Source organism: Apis cerana, linkage group LG1 (genome assembly GCF_029169275.1).
Source record: "Apis cerana isolate GH-2021 linkage group LG1, AcerK_1.0, whole genome shotgun sequence".
Classification (NCBI taxonomy): domain Eukaryota; kingdom Metazoa; phylum Arthropoda; class Insecta; order Hymenoptera; family Apidae; genus Apis; species Apis cerana.
Window position 1 is genome coordinate 7,672,598 of NC_083852.1, and position 27,903 is coordinate 7,700,500.

The 27,903-nt window shown below is 42.4% G+C and overlaps 1 protein-coding gene across 11 annotated transcripts in view; it reads left to right on the forward strand.

Moving 5' to 3' along the window:
• LOC107994781 (myocardin-like) overlaps positions 1-27,903 on the forward strand; it is a 291,174-nt gene that overhangs the window by 8,497 nt on the left and 254,774 nt on the right. For 2 of the 11 annotated variants that reach the window (XM_017051832.3, XM_017051833.3), the window contains exon 1: positions 24,106-26,119. The exons of 8 other annotated variants lie outside the window; for them this stretch is intronic. In XM_017051832.3, coding sequence (XP_016907321.2) covers positions 26,080-26,119 — 40 coding nt within the window. In that variant the 5' untranslated portion in view covers positions 24,106-26,079. Of the gene's footprint in view, positions 1-21,201; positions 21,332-24,105; positions 26,120-27,903 lie in introns of those variants that run through there. One more of the 11 variants, XM_062081738.1, reaches the window with a different exon arrangement.

A 27,903-nucleotide genomic window follows, 5' to 3' on the forward strand; every position in this document is an offset into this window, starting at 1 on the left:
TGGGTATGGCGTAACCGGGTGTTTCGTATGAATTATTTCGGCTTGGTTGAGTTATCACATTCTTGATTCTCGAAATAAAGACAGTGGGCCGGCCGGAGCGGGGGAGGCACGGTTTTTGGAACACATTTCCAAAAATCGGGGAGAAGAGGGAGGCGAGAACACCTGGCCGGCTTCGTCAACCGTTACTCCGGATTATTAATTTTCAACCGGGCTTTATTTGCATCCTCTGAAATTCGCACACTCTGTATACTCTGGATAAATTGGTCCTGCCTGCCGCAGGAATTCGCCCTTTCGGAATACGTCGAGTTGCTCGAATCGCGACTCGTTCTCGCGATTCGTGTTCAGCTTGTTACTTTGTCCCATAACACGCGGAAAGGAACGCGGCACGTTTCGCCATAGCAAAACCGTGCTCGTTTTGTACTTTGCGAATTTCGAGCGATGGAGAATCGTGCTTGGAGGATTGTTGAAGCGTCGTAGATTGTTCTCTACATCTGTTTGTGTGTTGTGTATTTATAATATGTACTTTTTTTTGCACTTTCAAAGTCGGATTTTTTCGAGTTATATAAATAACTTTCTAAAATTTCTTTTGAAACCGACTCTCTCTTCAAATGAAAAAAAAAAAAGAAAGATTGTATTATCCAATGGCGTAGTTGTGTTTATATATGTATATACGTAGTTTAAGAATGATAACATGTTTCTAATATCAATTTCGAGAAAATTGATTCTCAACAAGTGGCGATATTTTTCATACTAATAGAAGAAAGGATTAATTTTATTTTACTCGGTCAAATTCATTTTCGGTATTAAATAAGTCGTGCGAGAAAAGCGCGCGAAATTTGAAACTCGGACCACTCGATAGATGCGACCTCGATAGTTGGTAAGCAAAGGTGTTCCTTTTGTTTCGTCGTGTAAAAATCGGTCATGAGACCGTCGTAAACAGGCATCGCCGGCACGGGAACCCGAAATAGTTAAGCCGAATTCTCAGACCAGCATCGGCTTAGGCGCTCGTCGTTGCCATTTGACAACGCCTACGTCTGGATTAGAATTCACTGACAGATTTAGGGCTTGTTTCGTAATGCCGATTAAAGGGATTGTAAAGCATCAAAGAAACGAAGAATTTTCCCCTCGAAATGTAAAAAATTGCAAAAATTACGGGCCAATTCGATTGAGAATGGATTGAGTAATAGTCGAGTAATAGGCGTGCATATTCGATTACATTCTTGGCAAGGAAATTTAAGAAATTTTCGAGTTGTCGAGATTCGAATTCATGGAAAAATTTATTAACATAGTGAGTGATACTCTTCTCGAAATTCAAAAAATTTGCCATTGATTAGCTATGAATTTGAATTTAAACAATTCCAGAAATCAAAATTTTCCAATAATCCTTCACAAAATGCAGAGTTTCAAATCAATTCATCTTCAATTCGATAGATTCACATTCTCTTTGGTCAAAACGCGACGAAACTTCGTTAATCGATTTAATTGAACTGAGAAATCGTCTGAAAGTCGAAGAAAAGAGTTCGAATAATTTGTCTCATTGGATAATAATCTTGATAATGATTCGTCTATGAATTCTAATTATCGCCACGTTTCTACTATGACCACCAATTTTAAATCTCTATTTCTTTCTTTTTGCTCCACTTTTCAATTATTAATGGTCACAATGGTTTTCTTTCGCGTCTAGAACACGAGAAAATAACGCTGGAAGAAGCTTTATTTCCTATTAAACTCGCATCTTACACGTTCATTTCAAAGAAATTTCAAAATCTCAGGTAATCTCTCGTAATAAAAGTCATATAAATAAAGAACAGGGTTACTTAATTCCTCTTCCAATACAATACTGATATAACATTAATCACGCTTGTTATCCTACGTTAACGACCATAATCCAGGCTGCTAAAAGGGCAATAAACATGCCGTTTCTCTCTCAGAGAGAATCTTAAATCAAACTTCATGTGTTCCATCGATCGATGGGAAAATCCCATTCCGAATGATTAAACAAGATGCCTAAACACTTTATCGGCTTATTCTTGGCGAGGCGGATGAAGCCGTCCTACCACGGCGTAGCCGCAATTAAAAATAACCATGGCAGCCAACTATGTCGCATCTCTTCGATGCGACAACTGCGTTAATCTCGCCGAGAATCCATTCACACAATTGCTCGATTCGTAATAACAAAGGAAAACAAAACAAAAAAAAATCTTAATCCTTGGGTAGATCCTTCTTCGAACGCGTTCGCTATATATATATATATCGCCTCGAAGAACGATTTCACCAAGATTACTCGACTTTAATCCTCTCTCCCCCGTTTAATTCCCGAGTTCATTCACCGAATCACTTTCGGAATCATATTCTTCAGGAAGAATATCTGAATGAAGAGGTTGGATCGAGCCTAATCCTCCCTCGTGTCACGTTGGCGTTGGTGTCACGTGGCGCGTCCGACCGTAAAATTCTAATCTATATGTTTCTCTCGTATCCCCTCCCCCACCCTCGCCCCTCTTCTATTCTCCTCTGGTAGCTCGAGGCGTTTCTTTTTTTATCCTTGTCTTCGATCGGCCACCATCTCCATCTCTCTCTCTCCCTCTTCCCCTTTCTTTTCGGCCTAGAGAGAGAGATACGGATAGACTTGGCTCTCCCTTGTCCATCTCCTCGTGGCTTGCCTCGCACCAGGAGGCAAACCAATTACATTATTTATAACTTTGAACTAATTTGATTACACGACCGGCGCCACGCGTCGCATGCTCGTCTCTCTTGATTTCTGTTTAAAAGCCTATCGGGATTGGGACTCTACGTCGACCGAGCCGAGATACGACTTTGTTTTCTCGATTCTATTCGCGGTGACATTCGTTTACTCGCGACACCAAGGTTCAAAGAGGCCCCCCGTCTAATCGATTTCGCTCGATGCTATGGCGCTGTCCGTTCCTAGGCTTTATGGGATTAGCAGCGGCCTCGTCCAATTTGTTGGTGGACAGACGGATTGAACGGAGAGAGTATAATTGGAAATTGCTTCTTTTTATTCATTTTTATTTTTTAATATAGTTTCTTTTTTCTTATGAACGCGAACAATGTCGGAGGGATTTTGAAATTGTTAACGATGTTATGCAATATGATTATATTTTCTCAAACTCGTTTCGAGTAATCAGTTTCGTTAATTTATTTTTTAATTTTGTCACAAAGCATGGAAAAATTTTATAATTCGGTATAAGTGATGAATTTATAGAATTTTCTTCATAAATGATCAAAGATGTTTGATTTCAACTTTCGAAAAGAATATAAAAGAGAATCAATTTCACGAGATATTAGATTTGAATCGAGTATTTTTCACCTGTCATAATAAAATCCGTGCACCTTCGATTGTTATTCTTAAATACGTCACGATTCCATCAATTTCAAAAATAAAGACGATGATCCGAAATAAATAAAAAAAAAGGCAGGTAAAAGAGAAGAAGAAGAAATAAATCATATTAAGCTGATCGTACAACCGCGCGATGACGTCAATGACGTTCCATGACTAGGTCAAGGTGTCGAAGAGAATCCTAATTGTTGGATCCTTTCGTTTCATTGGATCGTCACATGAGCCGGTTCGTTCTGGTGCAAGTGACGATCGTTTGGCAATGAAATCCAAAACAGTTACATCAGTCGACGTGGTGTCTTTAAGTGATATTTGTATCCGAAATTTAGGAGGACGTCATCTTTGGATCTCGTGGTCTCGACAAACAACCAAGCTGTTTAATTTTGCCCGTTCGACCCGTTGCCTCGATACGTTTTAATGCCTGTAACATCGATTCGCTGTTCAATTCGCTTATCGATTTTAATCGATGTCGCATCGGTTCTCGGTGTAGAATGCGATTCCAAAGTAGCGTGAATTTAAGAGACATTTTCTGATAAAAAATTCTAATTGTACGGGCCATTATTTACCTGCAATATTGGTTTATCGCGAGCCATGCAATACTGTCTCTCAGGTATTTCGGTTTAACTTTCACCACGTTCACATTGTACGAAGAATTTTGAAAATATAATCATCAATATAAATTTATTCCGTATATGTAAATTTTCGGAGAAAAATTGACGTAATGCTTTAAAAAGATACGGATAAATATTCCATTTTTCTGTATTAACAAAAATTTTCTTTTTTATTATCTCGACACCGTTCCAATTTTAAAAGATTACAACTTCGAATACTTAGCTTTTCTAAAACAAAATTACAAGTCGCACTACTAAGCTGTTAAAAATGGAAATAAATGTGAATTAAAAATCCACGTAAAAAAAAGAAAAAGTAATTTCTATCTGGAAGCAAACTCGAAAGGATAAAGGAACGGGTGATCGATCGAAATTCCTTCGCTTCGAATCGTTACATCGGATTCTCACGAAACTGCGAGTTAACCGAACGATTCGGTTTCGTGCGTAAATGAAACTCGGTCCATACATAATTCTGTCTCGTCTTTCTTGTTCGACAGGAGTCCCTTTTCGCCCCGTGGTTTCGGCGCACGCTGTAAACATATAAATCCGGCACGTATAAATGCATCTCCGGGTTTTACGATCGCCGGCTGTAAATTTCCGCCGGCGTTGAAACGGCCATATAAACACAAACCGCCTTGCGCCGTTGTTCCACACCGCCATCGGGGGTGGCTGCTACTTCCGTGGAATCTCGTTTCGCGGATACCGCCATTTTATTTCTTACATTTTATATATCTATCCGTTTCGTAATCGTTTCTCAAGATTCCGTTGTTGAAGTGACTTTTAATTTTTGGTATAATTTTTTTGCTATTTTAAAATTTTCTTCTCTTTTTTCTTTTTTTTAATAACAATAGAACCTTGTTTCGTTGGAGTCTGCCATCTTCGATTTTATTTTCTGTATATCATATTTCTTTCCAACTTGAAATCGCTTTCAAGAGGATTTCGCGCGTTCAAAGTGGCGAAGTGAATTATTAATTTTTGGTATAATAGACGGCAAGGAGAGTTATTTTTGTTGTATCGTAGATTCGCTTTTTACGGATAACACGTGGGAACATTGCTGATTTTATAGTGATTATAATCGATATTTTTTTTCTGTATTTTCTGTATTTTCTCTATATTTCTATCTATATTAAGAATTACATTTAGAAGACTTGTTGATATATAACATATCAAAGAACTCTGGAAAAAATTTAGGATGTTTGCGAAGAATTTCACTTTGAGATAATAAATCTTTTGGGATGATATCTGTTTTCGACTCTGGATTCTAACATCTCAAATTTTACAAACTTGAGAATCAGTTTCCTTTATTCGGTATCACATCCATCGCTATTCGCGGATTTCGTTTTTTCGAGGCCGTGCTCACGACTCCGGCAAGGTCTGCACTATTTCGGTTGCCTCAAGGCGAACGAAACATTCTTAGAGAGAATAGATTTGGTGCAAGCTCTTGTTGGAACAACCGGAATAAAAGAAAAATTCTTTTCTCTTCGTTCGAGCCCTCGGAACAAGACAAGGGAAATAATTTGATCAAAGTATCCCATCGCCAACGAATATCACCTTAAAACTATCTCTCCAACGTTACAAATAAATAAATGTTTCATATTTCATATTCTTATTCTTAAAAAAAATTTCCGCGAACATAGCTTCTTCTAAAAGCTAGAAAAGAAAAAAAAATCCTCATCTCCATCGACGAGGACAATCCATTCAATTAATCTAATTTTAAAATTATTCCAAGTTCAATTTAAATTTTACGCAAGAGAGGAGCACGAAGGGCGAATGATAAATCATTTTCTCGATGACAGTATTAGCGGAAATATGGGCGCCGCGTGCACGGAGGAACATTTTTGCATTAATCGAACGAGGTCACGTTACGTTCGATGGGTAACGTGCGTGGGTTGGCGATGCAAGTATGAAATCGTGCGTGTGCCCACGTTACGCCGCGTTATGCGATACAAATGTATCGTAACGGGCGAACGAGCAATTTGCGAGGAAACGATATACGGATTGCTGGATCAGGTGGAGGATCACCAACCACCCCCCGGATATCTCGTCTTCGATGCTCTCTCTCTCTCTCTCGCTCTTCTCCCCGCTAATTAGTTTCGCTTATCAATCAGTCGTTCCTCGAATAACCGCGCGGATGATGAAACCCGTTGCTCGCGATCGAGATATTAACCCGGATCAAAAGATCTCCTCGTCTCGCGAGGAGAGGCGTGACGTAAGGATTTCGACTCGATACACGACTCGGTGCAATGGATTTCGCAATATGGAAATATGAAACGGGCGGTCGCGTGTGCACGTGGACACTAATGAGAGAAACTTCCGTTAGAATTAATACGGTAATATTTTAGCCTTTATTTTTCCACGATGCACGGGGTGCTGTAAAACAAATCTTGCGGAGAATTTCTCGTTGTATGGACGCTTCACCTTGAATATATTTTATGTATTTTTATATATGTGTACGTATATACACACTTAAGTTTATTCGTGTAATAATTATACACGAAGCAATATGTGTAATAATTGAAATTTATTATTTTTTATTAATCGTCGAAACGATCTTGTGCCGTACTTATGCTATTTCTCGCTTCTTTTAAGATTGAAAATTTTTTAACCGCCAATTTAATTATATACACGCAAATATACTTAAAATATATTCGCAACATCGCGAAGCGCACTTCATAACGAGGCCAGTTATTCAACGTGAAGAGGGAAGAAAGCGAAACTTTCAAATTCTCTACGATCCTAATTGAATCTCTATGCATCTTGGTTTCGTAAGGTTTCGGTTGGGTCATCGTTCGTCCGTTATGTACAGGAAGAAACCGGATAATTTTCCCGTATAATCGGATTAGAACAATAATCTTTTACTTTCCTACATTCCTCGTCTCCTTTCTTACCGATACGGGCCGAACAATTTTCGAAATGCACCTTCTTTCTAAAGTTTTACTCCTCGATAGAAAAAGCAATCCGTAGGAACTGTAACTTTAATTAATCATCGCATTCCACGACGATCCATTCGGAATCGGTTTTGAAACAAATTTAAAATGTTAAAGTCGTGTGTCGTTCCGGATTATTCCTGGACGACACGTTCAATTTCGGGGCCCGTTCGAATTCGGGTGAAAAATTAATTTGTAAATCTTCTTAACGAGCTTTTAATCGTAACGTTAACCGCGGCTTAACACGCGTTTCCTTAAATCGGCCCCAATGAAATTTAGCCGATGTTGTTTAAGTGAGCCGTCACGCGGCCGCGAACGTGTAATGTCCGTATTACCAGTTTGATTTATCTGGCCGCGTATTAAGTGTATCGCGTTTAATCTCTCCCCGGATCGTATTTAAAGAGAGAGAAAGAGAGAGGGAGAGAGAGAAAAAGAGTTGCACGCTGGGAGCGGATACTTTCTTGAATTTACAAATTACGAAACGGGCCGCCGTAAATTTGTCCTCGTATATTTTGCCGCGTGTACGGAGCCATGGAAAACTTTTGCATAATTACGCGCTGTCGCATAAACAAAAACACTGCTATATATATATATGTGTGTGTGTATGTGTAGGCAGGTACGTAAGGGAGAAAGTGAATTGCTTCAAAGATCCGTTTACGTTGTATCGACGAATATTTATTTTTCGAAAAGTAATGCTAATTCTAGTGTTCTCGTACACACGGTGTCTCAGAAATACGTAGCCTTCCTGTATAATTTTTTTGTGTACAAGTCTCTAACTTCTTCATTCGATCATTTCAGGTATAAATAAGGTGAACACACCGTTCATCTGTTAAAATTCTATTCAGTGTTAGCACAGGTATTCTTCCAAGAATTTCAAGAAATTCATTAACCCGTATCTAACCTCTCCGTCGTTCTCCATTCGAATGGAGGAAAGAATCTTTCTTTCGAGCGCATTCCGAAGAAGATGCACGGCGCGATATATTTTGAGGGAGCAGCTTTGGTAAAAACACAAACAATATTCCCGCGGTTCGAACGCGGTCGCGATTACACAATTTTTTTTTCTTTCTCCCTTTTCCCTTCTTTCCTTTTTCCCTCCCCACCGCCAAAGCACCGCTTCAAATATATAATTCATGCGATAATGCGAAAGGAAGTAACACGGGTGTGCAATTTGTCCTCGTCGCGGTGGCGGCGTCGGCCACGTCGCAGAGGGATCAACGTCGTAAATCAGGACTTTATTTTCGAGGGAGAGGGGAAAAAAAAGGAGGAGTATGATATGTAAGCGAGTTACAGAGCACAGATTATATCCCACCAGAAACAGATGTTCGGTCCCGAGTGCCTTAATTAAGAGGTAATTATTTATTCCGTGGCCCGGGGAGCTCCAACGACTTTCTTTAATGCGACCGGCAATTAATGCGCGCAGCGTAATCACAACCGCATCCTTCGCGACCAACAGCTTAGAAGACGCTCGTTACGCGAAGATTACAGTTATTCCCGGTATATTCGAATCTAAAGGAAACTAACAGAGCTTAGGAGACGTATGTTACATCGACGAGTCCAATGGAATACTCGAATTTTAGAATTGAAATATTTCTTCGAGAGATTCGATTTACTTGGATTGTTGTCCGTTCAAGTATATAATAACGGAGAACGAATATTCGAAATAAAGAAGGGAAGAGTAGAATTACGGTCGAACGCGTCGGTGATAGACGACTCGAGGCAAAATTTTTCTAGATTGTGAATACTTGTAGGGAACAATTGAAAAATCGGGATTTCTAATTTTACGCGTTGCTTATCGAAAGTTGCATCCTATGTATTATTCTTTCTTTTCGCGCCATCTGCACCATCTTCTACCCATTTTTCTTCCGGCCTGACAGATTCTGCCAGCGACGGTTCGGTAACGAAAACTCGAGAGGCGCCTGGCCCGCCATCGTACTTTTATTTCTGACATCCACGTTGCCGTGCCGCTCGCAATTAATCATTACGAAATCTTTGCTCCGAGATACCGTTTATTTAATTATTCCAAAAAGCCGATACAAGCTGTTACTAATGCGACTCCCTTTAATATCGTACGCGTATAGGATGTTCGGTTTTGTAGAACCGGAGAATATTTCTTGCAAGATAAAACACGAAGAAAATCGGCTCGTTTTGTATTTATATCGTCGATTAAAAATATCTTCGATACGGCGGAGAAAGTATTAAGAAATAAATATCGTATTATTCAAATTATATTCCTTCCATTAAATTGTCCCGTTCTCACGAGCTTGTATCACAAAACGAAACGATTCCTCGATTATCTCTCTTAATTATCTTACATTTACCTTAATTCTTAAATTTAATCGTTTGTTAATAAGAATTAAAAAGGAAACTCTCGTGTGTTTTACGCCGTATCGACGAGAGATCCAAGCGTTGCGGACACCGCGTATCGAAGGTGGAGTCGCGATTCACCACGAGTGCTTATGATTCACCACGCCATAGATTAGTATAGCAACGTGCTAATTTAACCGCGAGATGATCGCGCGGACCCTAATAAGGGTCTCCAATGAATCTCATTGTTGCGGTGTCGGCCGATTCGACTGCCGAGTATTTGCTTCCATTTTCCTCGGCATTAGCGGGCGACGTGAATGCGGTTTGATGGGGAGTAACGGGGTTGAATAGGCGCGACCTTACGGGTAATTGGACGTCGCGCAGGTTGCCACTTAACCATGACTCATCGAATTATCTCGCGCAATCGCTCTCGATGAGACACTCGGCCACGATAAATAAAGCAGCGAGAAGATATCCCCCTCCTCGGATGTTTTTAACCGTTTTTAACCGTTATTGTAGCCGCGCAATCTATCGGCGTAAATTATTGAAACGATGCAACCCTATCGATGTATATATATATATGCTAATGGACACGAATGGATAACGAATTTCCATATGGCATTTTGGCGCAAGATTGAATAAGAGTCGTAAATAAACGGCGGTACCGGTGGAAAGGATAATGTTGGAGAGGTAGCTTTTTCTTTTTTATTCCTTACATCGATTAATTTGTACGCATAATTGCTACGCGAATCTTTTCATATCGAAATGTTCCTCTTATCGCGCAACTCTGTTAATGCGTTTAATTACGCGATGCGATATAATTATCGTATATTTAAGCATTTGACTTGCATAAACGAGTCTAATTGGCGGGTGTGCGCATTTACCGATCGGCGAGTGATAAAAGTAAGGGGAGGGGGATTATTTTTACATACCTTCAACCTTGTTACGCGAAAGAAGGGAAGTACGCGGGTCGGAGGTTTCGTTTACTTCGCTCGTTGCGGGATCGAGTCGGGAAGGATCGCGATCGAAGCGGCCATCCAAGAATTACGTACACGCTTGTTATCGTTTGGTTAAATTTGTCACGAACACTCGCCGACCTTTAAGCAGTTCCCATTGTATTCTCTCGCAGAAATATTAAAGCGCGATCCGCGCTTATTACCAGTCTACTAGCATTCTGCCCGGTTATTTACAACCGCGTTGTAAATGTTGCATAACGATACGCCTAAATTTACGATACCTACTAGCAGGAGCTTTTCCAAATCTCTCTCTCTCTTCGTCTTCATTTCGATCCCAACCAACAGAACAAGATCGATCGAAGAGAAGAGGAAGAGGGATCTTTCTTAATTCTCCAACTCTCGAGATGGCCGATCGACGAAAATCGACGACGACACGGTTGCGAACCGCGAAAAATCGAAGACGCATCGTGGTTTCTTTTTTCTTTCTCTCTCTCTCTCTCTCTCTCTGCACGCAGGGAAGGTGAACGCGTATTTCTGAAGCGGATGACTCAGCCGCCACCCACGCATCCTACGCCACCAACACCGGGACGACAAGGTGCGCTCGCGATATCTCGCGCACGCGGCTCACCTTGCCACGTACACACGCGTGCGATCTCGTGCACGCGAGAGTTTTTTTCCTTCTCTTTCTTCGAGCGTTGGGAGCGTTACGCAATCGGCTCGTGAGCAGCGATGGGATTTCGAATACCTCGAGTCGAACAGTCTGAAAAATCCGAAGAATTTTTTGAGAACCTTTGAGAATCGTCGAATTTACTCGGTTGCGTTCTTCATTTTCGAGAATTGTTTAGGAGAGCGGATAAGTGGTCAAAAGTTGGGCAAATATATTCCTTGCGATTTCGAGCGATTCGAATTTGTTCGTCCTTTTTTAAATCCTGCGCGCCAATATTTGCCTCTCGCGCGGAAAGAAAGTGTTTTACGATCATGGCCCCGAATTCGTTACTCGAACACATCCTCGCGTTATCGTAACGAGATCGTGGCCAGGTGTATAGACACCGCGAGGAGTTTTTTTCAGCCTCCTCACCTTGATTATGTTGTCCGCTTTGTTGCCGCGGTGAAAAAGAACTCACGAGACGATACGTATATCGTCCTTCGGTCTTTTGATACGACACTGGCCGCCGCGTGCTATATTGTTGCTTTGGACATTGATCACGCCGAGAAATTACAGCGTGTCAAGCGTAATTTGCGATGCTGAGGCTGCCTTAAAATAGATGGAACGCCGTGGGAGGTACGTCCTCGATCGCGGATATCCGTGAAATTATCCCCAAACTCGATTGTTTCCTTTGATATTCGGATCGAGTGTGTATTCCAAGTCCGAAATATTCGGGAGTAAGGCGGAACATCATCGATTACACAGGGTTTATTGATCAGGGGGAGAAACAGCGCCACTTAGAAAATTCCATCGATCGAAATCGAATATTCCTTTCTTCTTTCTCAAAAAAGAATAAATCGATGCGTTGCTATTCACACGCGTATCCACTCTACTTACTTGTATATCACTCGTGCAGGTATCGTTTAACGATTTAAATACACGATCTCGCTAATCGATCCTTTTGCACAATCAGCGTTTCGATTGAACCACGTCCGAATGCATAATCGAACTGTAAATTCGTTCACGCTTAGGCACAATAGCCCTCGTTTGAGGAACGAGGTGTCAGGCCTCCTGGCCTCCATGCAATCGACCGCGCAATTCCTGAAAGTCGCTCGATCGAGAAGCCCGATCATCGATTGGAAACTAGTTGCGAACGTTCGGTGTCATAACCGGCGACAAGCCGCTATAAATAAACGTTTACGATACATCGATCAACTGGGCAACAGGCGTTAAACGAACCGCACAGCGCGATACCAATTAAAGACGAAAATAAGCGGCGAGCGCGAGACTTGTTCAGTAGGAGAACGTGTTAAAACGCCGTATTTGCATCGTGCATTTTAATGATCGTGCCTTTTCGTCACTCCGTGTCTGACGTGGTTTTCTCAGGATTCTTTCGAAATTATTCCTCGTCCTTCCAGTATTAACGTCCTGGTCCTGCTTGCTTCTCGAAAATTACGTATTGGGTGCCGATAGAACGAGGTATTATTCAACTATTTTCGAGTAGGATTCGAGTAGATTCAAGGAAAGTAAGCGCCCGGTTTGATTTTCTCTAAAAAGTATTTCTCCCAAGATATTTTATACGCTTCTTTAAAGAAAAAATTTTACTCACCGCTGAATTATTGTATAATTGCGAAAACTTTTTATGAAAAGAGGTTTATTTCGCGAATTCGCTTAAAAATTCACTCGATGATCGATAAATTTTATCGGATATAATGAAATACGCGTAACAAAATCAGATTAAGACGGGCTCGATTGCCTCTCGAAGCCGTACGAAACACAACTGAGGCACAGGCAAGCGTAACTTTATTTACCAAAACGGAATGACTTCATTCAGTTTTCTAAGAATCTCTTATAAACATTCGAGTCGCGTTTATCGTTATAAACACGCTGAATCACATCGTGAACACAACAGACTCCCAATATTCCTAGCTCTCACCGTTCTCGGTTTAACCTCTCCCTTTCTACCTTCCTTATCGACCACGCGACACTTCCTCCCATGATACACACGTTATATTTCAATTTTCGACGCAGCGTTTTCTCTCCAAGTTCGTCGAACTCGTCCCATCCTCTCTTATTATTTACGGTGCGCTAACTCGACGCACTTAGCGCCGCTAAGATTCCCCAGCCAGATATTAAAAACAGCTGGACCCAGGGAGCAACGGTGTCGCGTATATAACCACCGCGTGTATACGTGTCGTTTACAAGGCGACGAATTTATCGCCCCTCGCGCGACTTTAAGTACCACCCCAGGCCGGGTTCCAGCGTCCAGGGGTCGAACGCCTCGTTGCTCTCGATGCACGGGTGTCGCTCACGCCTGTCCCCCTCCCTCGTTGAAAAATCTCGCCAGATAAGAGGAGGACGCGTGGTGTGATCGCCGCGGCTACCGGCGCTGCGTCACCCGGAACCGAGCCGTCAACCGGATATTTATCGCCCAACTCTTCCCCCGTCTCGCTTATCTCTTCCTCTCCCCGGTTATTGTTTCGAGTTTCGTATAATTGAAATTTATTATTTGAACGGGGGAGCGCGAAACTGTGCTGTAATTTGTTCGTCCTTGCTCGGCCGATTTTTGGGTTAATTGGTTCAAGCGGAGAAAGTGGTCGGGTAGGCCGGGTTTTACAGCATTGTAGCATGTCCCATCGTGGCGTGCATGCATGCACGCCACCTTTCAAGTCTCAATGACGCGATATCTCACGATACACGACGCGCGAGACGTGCCAACCGTGTCCAAGATAGAGGGAGAGACTGTTCAATTTTGTTCGCAACCGGCCGGGTTGCTACTTGGCATTTAATTCCAACGTGGCAGAATAAATCGGTTCGAGCGCGTATCGGTTGATGTTCTCTTTTCCTCCCCTCTCGTTCCTCTCCCTCGTCGTTCCCTTTGCTCTTTGTCGCGCGGACAAGGTAGGGCAAGGTAGCCCGGCGTGGTAAATTTTGAAGTGAAAGAAGTTTTCGTCCGCGGCGGGATCGAGGACAATGCGGCAACCGACACGCGCGAATGCGATTCAATTCGTTAATTATCCGAAACAGTTTAAAGCACGGTCCAAGAAAACACGGTCGGCGGATATCTGGGTCGATCCAGAAATAACCTGAATGCATCCACCCGCTCCTGGCTCTCCCTTTGCTCTCCTCTCTTTCTCTTTCTCTCTCTCTCTCTTTCTCGCTCTGCGTTCACGTACATGCAACACGCGTAAGCTCGGTTCATCTCCTTCGTCTTCTCGAAATTCGCCGACTCTCAATGAAACATCCTCATCTGTCTCCTCAGGAAGATAGCTCGTCCGTCTCCTTTTCTCCACTCTTTCGTATCTTTCTCCCCCCTCGACTCGTTCAACCTCGGCCGATTAATTTGCAACCAACGATAGCTTTTAAATTTGCGCAGTCGCGACGTAAAAGCTGCTTCTGGTAATGCACAGCCAAGGCTCGGCCATTTGTAATGACGCAATTCCCGATTATCTTTTACGAGGGAACCGATTATTTACGAGTCGATGCCCGGCAACGTGAATTATGCCGCGCGGCCATGTGAAAATTACTTAATTTCTCAATGCTTCGACTCGATGCGCCGCACGTTTAATCCGTTCCTCTCCATCCCTGGTATTGGGTGAGAAGCGAAGTAACTGTTTCTTCCCTTTTTCGTTTTCGCGTCCTTTAAAGTAAGCGGAGGTAGGCTGCGAACCGTTGTCGTCTCCTTCCTTTCGAGCTGTTATGCGATTCCAGTGATTTTACACGAGCGTTTCGTCAGAGACTAAATGTTTCATTTATTAAAATAAAAATTTCGATCTTATACCTCGTGTTTTCTTTCTTCGATCCGACCAAAGTTAGTTAATCGTATCGCACCTTCTTTGATTGAAACGGCGTTATTCGTAGTTCCAAGAATGCTTTGCTACTTTCTTTTTCCCCTTCCTTCGAACCAAATGAATTATTTTCAATAAAATCCCTACTCTCTCAATCACGATATATCCTGATATATCCCGATGATGACGAGCTCTTCTAACTTCTTCACTCGAAAGGTGAAAGATCCATAGAACTATTTCGACACATCCTGTCGCGACATTTGAAACAAGGGGGGGTATAGATCACGTTTGAAACTCTGTCGTACTACACCGTAAAAGGAACGTCGCGAAAGGTAATCGCGATAATCGACGCGATCAAATTATCGTAGTTATCACGCGATAAAAGTTTCTTTCTCCAGCTGGTTTGGAAAACGCCGGTTTTAACCCAGGGAGGGTTATTACAGAGGGGACGGGGGAAGGTGGACAAAGTGACGCTATATTTTAGCAAGGATTCATGACTAACCGAGTCGTGTCAACCGCGAGACTTTTGCCCGCCGGTGTACAAGGGGCTTGCACTTTTATAATGGGGCGACATTTGTTCGTGGGCCGCCGCTTAATTGACCAATTTTTAACGCCGGTTGTCGCGTTATTTAAGGGACGAATCCCTGGGATCGCGTGGCGGGGACGCAAAGTACCGGCACATTAGCGGTTAATACGGTGGAAACGATCATCGAACGACCGAGTTTTCTTCTTGGCTTCTTGAATACACGGCGTGTCCCACGATGCGTCATCCCTCTCCACCGGAGAAGAAGAAGAAGAAGAAGAGGAGGAGGAGGAGGAGGAGGCAGGAATGAAAAATGGAACGAAGTTACGGCGCGATCTGTGTTGCAATAAGGAAATCGTTATACCGGTTGGGAAACGAACAGGGTGCGAGGTATATTATTAATATTATCGATTCGCGTTAGTTAAAACGGGGATTTTCTTTCTTTTTTTTTTTTTTCTGAATGAATCCGCTCTTTTACGTGCGTTTCATTTTACGTTATAAAGGAAAAGAGGGAGGGACGATGGAGATAAATTATTTATTTTATTTTGTAATCAGTGTAACACTGTTATTCGTCCGATTGGTATAAATCAGGAATTCTTTATCGATTCAAAATGGTGTACAATCACTCGTAAAGACCGCGATACTAAATTTTACTACTCGTGTATCTATATTATTTATCCGTACTTACATTTTATTTTATTAACCCATAAAATTCCTCTACTTACTTCTCTAACGTTTTTCGAATCCGATGGGGGATTAACATTCGTGCATACCTTTTAACTTTTTCTCCGAACAATATTCCACCAGATAATAATAGAAAGCTAAAATATTTCTATAATTTTATTCACCTTCGACCATATCCACGATAAATATACGTGTACAATTTTATTTCCATCCCCTAGAAGATAAAATTCTATTCCACGCTTGTGCCCATACCAAGAGGGACACTTCCAATTCGCGTTCCACGACTTACCACCTCCCACATCCACTTCCCTTCCCCACAAATCGAAAGTTTCTCTTCCCCGAGACAGCTGCCTCGACCGACCCATCGCCCTCGTACCCACCAGCCTTCCACCAGCCTTCTTTTATTATTATTATTATTGCCGCTTTCATTTTTAATCCGGTTGGCCGCCCGCGGACGGATCGTTTTGCCGCAATTAGTTTGCGGCCCGCGCGCCTCTAAATCGGGCGGCGATCGTAAATCCACCGTGTTTCGCGAGCGATGCGCCGCGGAAAATTGGAGCGTATCGCGCTCGTGGAACCGGGTGGTCGCCGGGAAACCGGCCCTTCGCCACCCCTTTTTGCTCGTGCATTTTATTCTTGGAAGCCTTAAGACTCTCGATCATACCGATTCGGCCCCCTCCTCCTCCTCCTCCTTTTTTTCTTCGCCTCGAATTGTCGGCATTTTTTCCGTCTACCGTCTCGCGTCGCCAACGATCCCCGATGCTATTAATACGAGGATTTTTATTTATCGCCGATGTTTCTTTCTCTTCCCCACCCTCTTTCCCTTTCGTTTGGATTAAGCGCGCGTTGCTTCTCGCTTTTCGAGAAGGTGGTTTAGGTTTCCTTCTGGTTTTAAGAGGTTTATTTAGAGCATGATGGTTTTTCGATCGTTTTTGGCGAAGAGACAGGTTTTTAATACGATTGCACTGTGATTTTGGGTTTTCGAGAAAGCGGTAGTTTCTAGGTAAGAGTGAAAAGAAGTTTAGAGGAGAGATCATTCTACCAATCATCTATCTCGTTGTAGTGTAATAAAATCCATTCTTTTAATATCTTCTTGCTATTCCATTTAAAAGGGAAAAGTTCTCGCGACTCGTCCCTTCTTAAAAATTTTGCGTTGCTGCATTTACACCCTATATAGATATATTTATTTAAAAAATAAAACATTCTTCATAATACTCGATGAAAATATTTTTTCCCCTCCCAGCCATCACGTTAGAAATCAACGTTCCGTGACTCGTGTAAATAATGACACGTGGCTCTTCTTTGAACGACACCACGTTTCTCTTTATTTTCCACCCACTCGTTACAAATAAACGTTAACACCTTTCTTTCTTCTAACATAATCTAACCTTTCCGTGTTATCGGCGCAGCATCCTCAAGAGAAATAGAGAGAGAGAACCACGCCGTTAAAGCACCCGTTCTGACTGATTTACGGGATCGTGATGCTCGTTTGTCCTCGAATCAATTAGCCGCGATCTCGAATCTCGAATTTCCATCTGATTCCGTGGATCGTTAAATTAAAAAGCATTAATTTATCAAGCGTCGTGCTTCGGTAGTGACTTTTATGAAAAGTTTGGAAGATTTAGAAGGGTGGACGGTGTTTGTCTATGGGAAGTTTGAACGACGAGAAAAATATTTTGTTAGTATTGGACGAGTTTTATCGGATGCTTGTCGAGTGAATCACAATACTAAATTGGAAGTTTTATTATAATCGATTAGATCGATTTCAAATATTTCCATGGCTATTTTTCTTTTTTTTTCGTCAAAATATTATGCATAATTTTTGCAAAAATTTGAAATAATATAATAATATATTTTTCACTGTACTACACTTTTTACTGACACGACGAACGGAGAGTTACCTCAAAGAAAAAAAAAAGCGTGCACTCGATTGACTTTTCATTCCTGTAAATATCATCTCGTCTCCACGTCGCCACCCATACTCCACCCATACTCTCCTAAAAAAATCAACGACAGGAGACATTTGCACGCGAGCCGTGCCGTCTCGAGCAAAAACAAGGAAAAACTGTTAAGCGGACAGGCGTCGGGATCGTGGAGGAATCTGATCTCTCCACCGGCGACACTTCTGATTCTGATAATTTATTAGATAAGAACGTTGCTCGTTTCGGCGTGACAGCTCGGGAAGGGATGACGATGAAGTCGTTAGAAAAACATCCCCCGAAACGGCTGTCTCTTTGATTCACCGTTTCCTCTTTGCCCACCTTTTATTTTCGTCCGCTTTCGTTCCACCCCTCCCTCCCCTGCTTTCCCTTCCTCGATGTCCGACCGACTTATACTTTCTTGCGTTTCCTCTCGCTCTCTCTTCTTCATTGGCCGACTTCCACGGACGCGAACGTCGTCCACGCGCCCAAGAAAAACATTTCTGCCTGTCGTGGCGCGTAAAGACGGGCGCGCACGTTCGCGTATTACGTACGCACGTATTGCACACGAGCGTGCGTACATCACACCCGTGAAACACGCTTCACGTTTTACCAGAATTATGCTCGAGGAACATTTGTAACCCTCGCTCTCGGAAAGATGAGCGCGCAATTCTTTTAATTTATATCTCGACCAAGGGGTGTGAAAGTGAAACTTTAGATGGACGGCGAATTTTTATTTTTTGGAAAAATAAATTTCGATTGGACGAAGGATTGGGAAATGAAAAAGATTGGGAAAGTGGACGACTTACAGGCTTCGATAAAATGATTTGGAAATAATGTATATAATTACTTGGAAAATATTTCATAAAAGATAGTATCTGGAATGGAGACTATTACCCTTTTTTTTAATCTCGAGTTTCTTTATATAAGAAATAAATTTATCAACGATCGCGAGTTGAATTTACAAGTTTCATCGCCGATAAACGCGTGGAAATTTTAATTTTATAAACCCGCGCGCGATAACACAACGAATTAAAAATTACACGGCTTCGGGCGGTGTTCTCTAAACGAGCACGATAACCACGAGAAGTTGCAAATTCACTGTCCATTCTGGATCACGCACGCCTATTTGCGTCGACAGCCGCGTGCACGCCCAGGTGCGTACCCGCCCTAAAGTGCACGTGCATTTCTACGTGCAGATTTATGCAGCGAACAGAGGCGAGGATACGTAGGCTTAACGAGATCTACTGCGACCCACTTGCGCCTAATATGTGTATTAATCAAGCTTCTAGCTTAGATGTTAAAAACTCGTCTAAGGTAAAGGAACACGCGTGTATAGAGAAAAGATTTGAGAAAAAAGAAGAAGAAAAGAAAAAAAAAATAGATCAAAAATCTAATCTAAAAAGTTCCTGCTCGAATCATCTTGCTAATCAATAATAAAAAACCTCCTAAAGTATAAAAGGAAATAAGAGGAAAGAAGATATCCGACTTTAGTTTCAATTTAATTGGGATTCTCTTCCGCGAGGCTCGAAAACTGGATCTCGCCTTCTCTTTCGTTTAGGCTTCTTCTCGTTTCGCATACCGCGGAGGACACGCGCGAAAAAGAAACAGAGAGAAAGAGAGAGAGAGAGAGAGAGAGGACAGGACAGGAGAGGAAAGATAAATCCACGAAGGGAGAGAGAGAGAGGACAGAGTGGCTCTCCTCGCGGCTTTATCTCTCGTCATCACTTTCTCCTCGCCGCGTGATTTACGCCTCTCTTGTCTTCCTTAATTAGGTTAAGGCTCTCCTCCTCCTCGTGGCTCTGCTTTGCATCCGGGAGAGCAGGGAGGAAAGGAGGAGCGGTATATACACCGCTTCCGATACGACCGCGAAATCCACTCCGACACCCTTGTTAAACATTAATCGAGGCGCTGTTCGCATTGTACCACGCCGCCACGATTTATGCCCCGAACAGATCCGCACTTTCGGCCCCGTGCAGCTTTTCAGTGAAATTTATTACATATTTACATCGGTCCTTCCACCGTGGTGCCGTTGTAACGATGTTGTTTCGCTCTTCACGGGCGATACGTGTCTCTTTTTACAATGATGATCCAAGAATGGGTATCGCTCGAGTTTGCGCAACTTGAACCGCAACGTTACCTCGTGAAAGAGGTCTCGATTCATCTTCGTAAACACGCGTCTCTTATCGCGTTTAATTTTTTTTTCTTTTTTATAAAAATACGCGTAAGGATTCTACGCGTAGGTATATAGTAATTAGAATTATGAAAGTCATGAGATTTCATTCGTAGAACGGTTCTGGCAATTTTTTCTAGTAATTCCTCTTTCACAGCGATTCATATCGCACGAGGTAAAGTATTTCAAAGTGTGTAATAAATCGTTTTCTTTTTTTATCGATATCAAGCTCGTACCAGAAAAAGAAGAATCGACTGGAGGAATACTGGAGGATTTCGAATCTTTTCCATCTTCAAAAAAAGCCCGTAAATCTTTCTTCTAGCCAGGTGTTTTTCTCACAGTATTCGCGATGGTCGATAAAAAATAGTATAGCGGAGGGACTGGCATCGTTTTAAGCAGTATACGCCTTCTACGTCGCGGTTGGTCGGCCATTGCGTAGTTGTAGCCGTCGAAGGCCGTTCTAGGTCGTTCTAGGTAGCTGCCACTAGCTAGGTGCAATGCTTCTCGAGCTGCTTACCTTACCTGCAACTTTTGTCCTTGCCAAGATTGAGAACGAGATTCGATCCGATCGAGTTCTCTGTTTCTCTGTTTATCACGTGATAATCATTGTCTCCCCCCCTCCCCCTAAATTAACACGTTATCAATTTGTAAACTGTTACCGCGGTTGAACGTGTATTTCTTTTACAATTTCTTTTCGATTTTTTTTTTTCCTCTCTTCTCACTTTTTCTATTCTTACTTTTAGTTCATCTTTTGACACGAGAGCCGATGAATCACTCGCCAGTGACACATTCGAGTTATTCATGAGTATCGTTTAAGGTATATGCTATTAATTCGACGATTTCTCTTCTTTTTTTTTTTCTTTTCTTTCTTTCTTTTTTTTTTTCAGAAATAACGAGTCGAATGTGACACTATTCACCTTGAAACGATTTTCACCCTTTCGATCGAGGAGATTAATTTTTCAATTTTATCTTTATTTCGACATTAAACATACATAAAATTCTTTGACACCTTTGAACAGGAATATTTGTGTACAGAGTACGATATAAAAATCGTCACATTTATTCACCATACTATTCCTTTCTCTTTCTTTATAAAATTATTAATAAAAAAACGTAGGATATATACGATCGAATTTCTCTCCGAATCGAAAATATATCCGACCCGCCAAGTTTTTCTCTCCTCAACGTCTCCAAATAGTGCATCCACGATAAACATAAACCATCATATTCCACCATCATCGAGCAGATTCGACGCTCCCTCGTTTCCAAGCGGGGAAGAAATATTTGCGACGTAACGCGAAATCGACGCCGTGTGTTTCAGGAGAAACCTCGAGGTGGTTGTGAAACTCGCAAGGCGAGCGGATTGTTTCGGATGCTGCCGGCAGCGGGGAACAGCGCACACAGCCACGGCACGGTCACGAGGAAAACCTCGAAATTTATTAACTTGTAAGGTACGTTCTTGCATGCGCAACACCAGCCACCCATGGCTTCGATAAAACCTTACTTTCGTTACTTTCTCACAGTTGCCCCCCTTTTCCCGTTCCCGCTCTCGAGCGGAGTCGTTTATTCGTCGCGCTCGCGCGATAAAACTCGTCCGGTATACGCCTCCCATCGGTTTCTCGCGAGGGGGGCAACCCTTTTCATTTCAACTGCGGCTGACTGCTGCCGCTCGTGAAGAAATAATGCTGGAGGAAAAAAGAAAAGGAAGGAAAAGAAAGGAAAAGGAGGAACACGCTCTTCTCCCACCCCTCCCTTTTTAACGATCGCTTTTTTCGCGTCGACGACGCGCTCTTCTCGCGAAATTTGCGACCATGGTGTGTAAATAAGAAGAACTTTAGCAATGATGCGTGCTTTTCGCGTTTCTTCTGTCCTCTGGTCTTTTTTTTTCTGCTCTCGTAAAAGCTTGGAAGTTAAATATTGATAAGGATTGTAAGTAAGGGTAGTTAATAAAGAAAACGATCGAGTTTAAGCGAGTATTTTTGTTTTCTTCTCTTTTCTTCGGATGAAGAGGTGTATATTTTTACAAAGGCAAAGTTGTTATATGAAATTATTATTGTCGTTTTATTTTGTTAGATTGTCGTTTGGTTACGTTCAAATTGGAATTACGAAGTACGTTTATGGTGGAGCTTGTGATTTAAATTGGGCGAAAGTTGTTACGTTTAGATTAATATATTTGCGCGACGCTTTTCGATTCTAGAGATTAAAATAAGCACAAAAAGTGACTGTACGAAATATACCTCGGTTGAGATTTATTTATGTATTTATTTAAATTTGTCTTGGACGAAGTGTGGTGATGGTGACGGAGATAGAATTTCGCTCTGTTGCTTATAATTTAATAAATAAGCCTTAGCCAACAATTTTTTGTTGTTTCTTTTAGCTTCTCTCTAGAAATATTCTCCAATCGAAATAATCAGTCTATTTCTTTAATGATTTCTTTGCATTATAGTTTATTTGCGTTCTTTGATGTACAGTCGAACACGCTCTTATAACAATTAATTTATGCGAAATTTGTCGACCAATGTTGTTTACAAGCCTTGTGTAGCAAAATGACTTCGAAATATATTCCTTGCAAGTATGCCTGAACTCCGTCACTCATAAATCTCTCCCGTTATTCGTGAATGATGTTACCACGTTTTCACCACGTCGTACCAAGCTGTTTCAAAAACGAATGTTTTAAAACACTTACGTAATTCCATTTAAATCATAACCATTCAACGATTATACGGTTAAAAAGTTGAATAACTATTCGAAAATCCGATTTAACTCGACCAAATTCTGAAATTTACACTCCATAAAAATAAATTTTTGAGCACAGAGAGTTCAGCCATTTTGCAAAATTACGACGAGTCTAATTATCACCAATAGTATACATCTTTAATAATAAATAGTTCGTGACACCATTTATTTCCGAACAATAATAGTTTTTCAATCTAAAAATTCACAAAAGAACAAGGCATCGCTTCTGAAATCCATGATTTTTACCAAAGAAATAAACAGAGATTTCTCTCAAGAATCAATCTAAATAATAAGGATGATGGAGACGAGTACCATTTATATCATAGGTAATCTCGATGGATTATTCAACTTTTATCATAATGCAATCCAACGTTCTCGAATGTCTGATCGCTCGTCCTCGTGCAGCGCCACCCAGCGATGGCGTCTATTTTCCGCGATTCCGCGAGCTCCTCCACTGTCTATGGTCAACTATAGAGGCCATCTGTTCGCATTTAGAGTCCCCTTTATACAGGCGGTGACGTCATTACAAGCACAGATAAACGAAGACCAACACCCACTCGCGATTCGCTGTCGTCGCCTCACCTTTTCCTCCACTAAAGTCGCCTATTCCCCTCGATCCAGCCAGCCCCCTCCCTCCCCTTCCTTCCGCATCTCTCCATCCGTCAAATTTCGTTTTAGAGTCGTCGTGCGACGCTCCTCCTATACGAGGCGGCCGTTTAACGACCGTTCCCCTAATCTTCTCGCGAATCGGTTTTTCGAGGAATCATTCACGGGGCTGGATGGAGGTGCTTTTGGCACGGATAACGCGGCTGGATTTATTGTCATTCGTAAATCAATGGTTACGCCAGTTTCCGCCGCCTTTCTAACCAACCGTTCCAGTGCTTTCGACCACGTGATTCCTCGACCTGATCGCGCCTTCCATCAATCTGCGTCGCTATTATTGAACTGTTTTTTTTTCCTCTTCTTCTTTTTTTCTCGATGCGACTTTTAAACAATTTTAAAAATTTGCTCCTTTCCTCTCGATTTACGTAGCGCAGCATCTTTTCGAGTGGTTTGGTTATGCAAGATTGTCGGATAATTTGTTGACGTCCGAACACGCCATGTCAATTTTCACCGTCTTTCTTAACTCGTTGGCTGAATACTTGTTTGAAACATTCACAAATAGTTTTATTTTAATTCGAGAGCAACGAAACGAATTTTTATTCCATCAAATTTCCGCAATAATCGCGTCAAATTCGAACAAAGAAAATACGTCGATTTCATCATAAATGCCCAATATATTCGAGAGAGAAAAACTACTCACATTTTTCATTTTCCTATTGAGAGTAAATATCATTAAATAAAATAACGGGTCTCCTCACTGAACATCAATAATCGAAACTAACTAAATAACGAACTGTGCGATCGCACGAAACGATCCGTACGAAGCTAGAAAATTAGTCGGTCCACCGTGAGCGCCCCTCGGCGGCGTTCCAGCGAGTTTCGCGTTGGCCCGCAGCCAGGCGTCCCGACGCTTGCCGAGAGGGTGGACCGAGTCCGGCCGAAGACGGCGTCCCGGCGTCGAGCGTCCGTCAGTGCGTGTGTGACATGGCTGCGAGGCGCTACGGCGACCTAGACGCCCTCCACCTCGCGATGTGAGCACACCCGCAAAACGTCCTCGAACGATCGCTCAACGATCCCACGATTTTTTTTTTTTTCTTTTTTTACACGTTTCCTTGCCTCATCGAGCATATATATATATATATATGTATATTTATATATGTGTGTGTGTGTATATATATATATATACATCGTGATCGAAACAAAGTGCGACGACCTTCGACCTGAGGAATAATCGAAGAGCTCGCGTGCAAGCTCCAGGAACTTGGAAAATTTCGACGGATGTTTGGAAATAATCGACGAGAAATCGAAGAGGGGGGCTCGATTCATTTGCGCGATTGTTGAATTCGTGAATTCTGTTTACGAAGGTTCGAGGACAGTCGGGGGGTTGAGAGTGAGAAGAGAGTTTCAAGTGACGAAAGTGCTGCAACTTTCTCCAAGACCATAATCACAATTCTGTCCCTGTTGGTCGGGAAAAGTGGCGTGCAATTCGAATAATTTCGATGGTGAATTGGAACGAGTTCGAATGAGATGTTGGGGACGGGAAGAAGGAATATTTCAGGCGAAGCGGAGGATAACGAGTGATCGGATTCGAATCGGATCGCGGAGAAATAGAGGAAGGATCTCCTCGATCTGCGTCTCGCGGAAACGAAAGCGAACGTACCATTCCCGCAGCGAGACGATGTTGCATTCCCTTGTAAAGAAGAAGTCGTCGAGGGCGTTCATCCCCGGCGTTGTACATAAATGCTCACGTAACGTGGACCACAAGTACACTCCTGTCTGATAGACCTTCGTAGAGTTAAGAACTGTATAGAATGTTTAATTAGATTACGATTTTTAAAGCGAGGCTTCCAAGAGTACTTCTACGATATATATATATATAAAAAGTGTGAATTGGTGAATTTTGAAGAGACACATTATCCGAGAAACGAAAAAGTGCGAATCGATGACTTTCGAACGTTCGTTCATTCTTGTCACTACTCGCGAAATAATAATGCATCGGTTAATGGCTATCAGAGAGGATTAAAAATATTTATCGTTTCGTTTATCATTTTTACTGCTCGCCAAGACGAAACAAATATGAGTTTTGGAAACTGTCACGAGAAATAAATTCATTCTATTCATCCATCCATTACTTCTTCTTCTTCTTACGACAACGAAACAAAAGTGCGAAACGTCTTCCTCTGAAACGTTCATTCATTCGTATTTAAAGAAATAACGATTCCATCGATAGAATTCCTTCGATCTTGCTCATCTGAAATCTGTGTATGTTTCTCCCTATTACCCAACAAGATCTCTCCACGAACAGAACACCACGCATCTGCGACGGTGACAAACATGTCACTGACCGTATCCGTAAATATTAGCAAGTTGTTTGCCGATGATCGACGTTATCCAAAATTTTCGCTGGTCACCAAGTCGGGCCAATGATCGAAGCGACCGGCGCGTGTAATCCGCTGGAGGCGCTTGTCAAGATCGTTTCGGTTGTCGTGGCTTGACAACCGCCTGGACAAGTTATGCCGGGGCAAAAGTGACGGGAGCAAAAGTTTGGAGAGAGGCCGATGCGTTTGTCGACGAAACGGTGGCTTCCACTTTGCTCCAGTGAACGAGAGAAAGACAACTACGAAGAAGAAGAAGAAGAAGAGGAGGAGGAGGAGGAGGAGGAGGAGGAGGAAGTATAAAAATCAGAAGGAGAAGAAGAAAGGGGGGTGGGCGTGCTTCGAGAGGAGCTCGTCGTCCGACCTGATCTCTCGTCGTTTGCACGCGTGCAGCTCCCTGTGGTGTGCACGTGCGTGGCTGCGTGCGTGTGTATAGTGCAGGAACCGACGATGGAATATCGGTGAGGTCACGAGGTCACCGCAGAATGCCTGAGCCGAGGGCGAAGCGCTGTAAACACTGTGACGGTACGCCACCACTTGGCCGCGACGCCCGTGTGCGGCTTTCTCCATCGCAAGCACGAGGAACACTTGCCCCCGTTTCTACTAACTCGAAACCTATTTTACTAACTTTGATTAATAAATATTGATAATAAATGTTTTTTTTTTTTACCACGTCTCCCTTTAACATCGCGCTTATTAACCGATCCCTCTTATCCTCTTATCTTCCGTGATTTGCCTGTGTCGGAGATCCTGTTTGGAGAGATGTTCGGTATTTGGCGTTGTTTGGTATTTGTGCCTCTCTTTTTCTCTCTTTCTCTGTCCCTCTCTATCTCTCTTTCACGTGTGTTGTGACGATGCTGTTAATGATAGATCGGTTTGTATACACGTAACTAGGGTGTAACACCGTTTTTGCATGACGTTGGTTTCTTCTGTTTGTTTCTCTTGGGGGATAGAGCTTTAAAGAGGAGCGTGTTTCACGGTGGGGAGTTCTGCGGCTTGGCTGCCGCGGGTAGGTCGGTGAATCGTAACACGGGCGATGTCAACACCCTCGCTCTCCTCTCTCTGTCTCGTTCTCTCTCTACACAACACTTTTTTAATTCTGCTATCGCTTACGATTAAAAAAAAAAGGAAAAGAAAATGAATAATACCAAAAAAAGTTAAAACATACGTTTGCCGGTATCTCTCCATTAAACTCGTATAACGTAATGTATATTGTAAATAAGGAACGTAAGTTTTCCCTTGTTTCAACAGCCGGGTTCGTCTAATAAAACGTATCTCATCGAGAGCCGTTTCACCAGTTGAAAAAGAGAGAACCGCGAAAGTATCATTAAATTGCTTGTTTCTCGGACTGTGAGGCAGGCCGTTGAGAAAAGCCAGATGGCGTGTGGTCGTAAAGCGGATGAAAAGTCGAATTTCCGGCCGAAAAATCGTTCTTAATTAGGAACGGGTGAGGAGGCAATTTTATCTGTGGGTCATTTATTCCGCGTCTCTGGGGCCGGACACTTGGACCAGGCTTGAGGCAGACCAAGGCGAACGCGCATAGCGCATTCCAATCGGATGGCAACCACGTCCAACTACATTCTCCTCCGCCTCACCCCCTCACCCCTCGCCTCCCCTCCTCATTCTCAGCCTCTCACCGCTCCTCACCGCCAGTATTTTTATCCTCGGTTATTCACCCTCTTATCTGCGAATAGAGGCGCCCCTTATCCACCTGGATTCATGCCTTCTTTTCTGCTCTCTCCTGTTTCTCTTATCCTTTCCTATACACGTATGATCCTACGAGTAACGCAAACCTCTCTTTCTCAGACGTTACACGTTTACGTTATTTCCCTTTTTTTTTCTTTTAAATTTCTCGCTTGATCGATTTCTTTCCTGATCGATGACGCAAGATGTATATCGTTGTTTTTCTAAAACAGAACGTAATAATTTATATTAGTAGCGATTAGATTGACTTGTATTCGATGCGTTTTGTCTATCTGGATTGATAATTAAGAATTATCTATTTGTTGTTTTCTACAAGGTTTTATCCTTGTTTCAGCACAATCAACGTGCTCGATCATTTCTTCAAACATCAATCCTCGTTTAACTTTTTCCAAAATGGAGAATCAGAGACGGTTTTCTCTTCAGGGGAGAATGGGGATAGAATTCGCGGGATAGAAGCGCGTGTTTGCAGGATCGAAGCGTGTAGTGTCAAGAGGTGTTATCGGATGGATGCCCGTTTATTTGAATTTCTTCTTTCCCGATCGATCGTCTATGCAAACATCGAGGCGGTCAGGGATGGTAACGATCACTTCGGCCTACATTTTTTT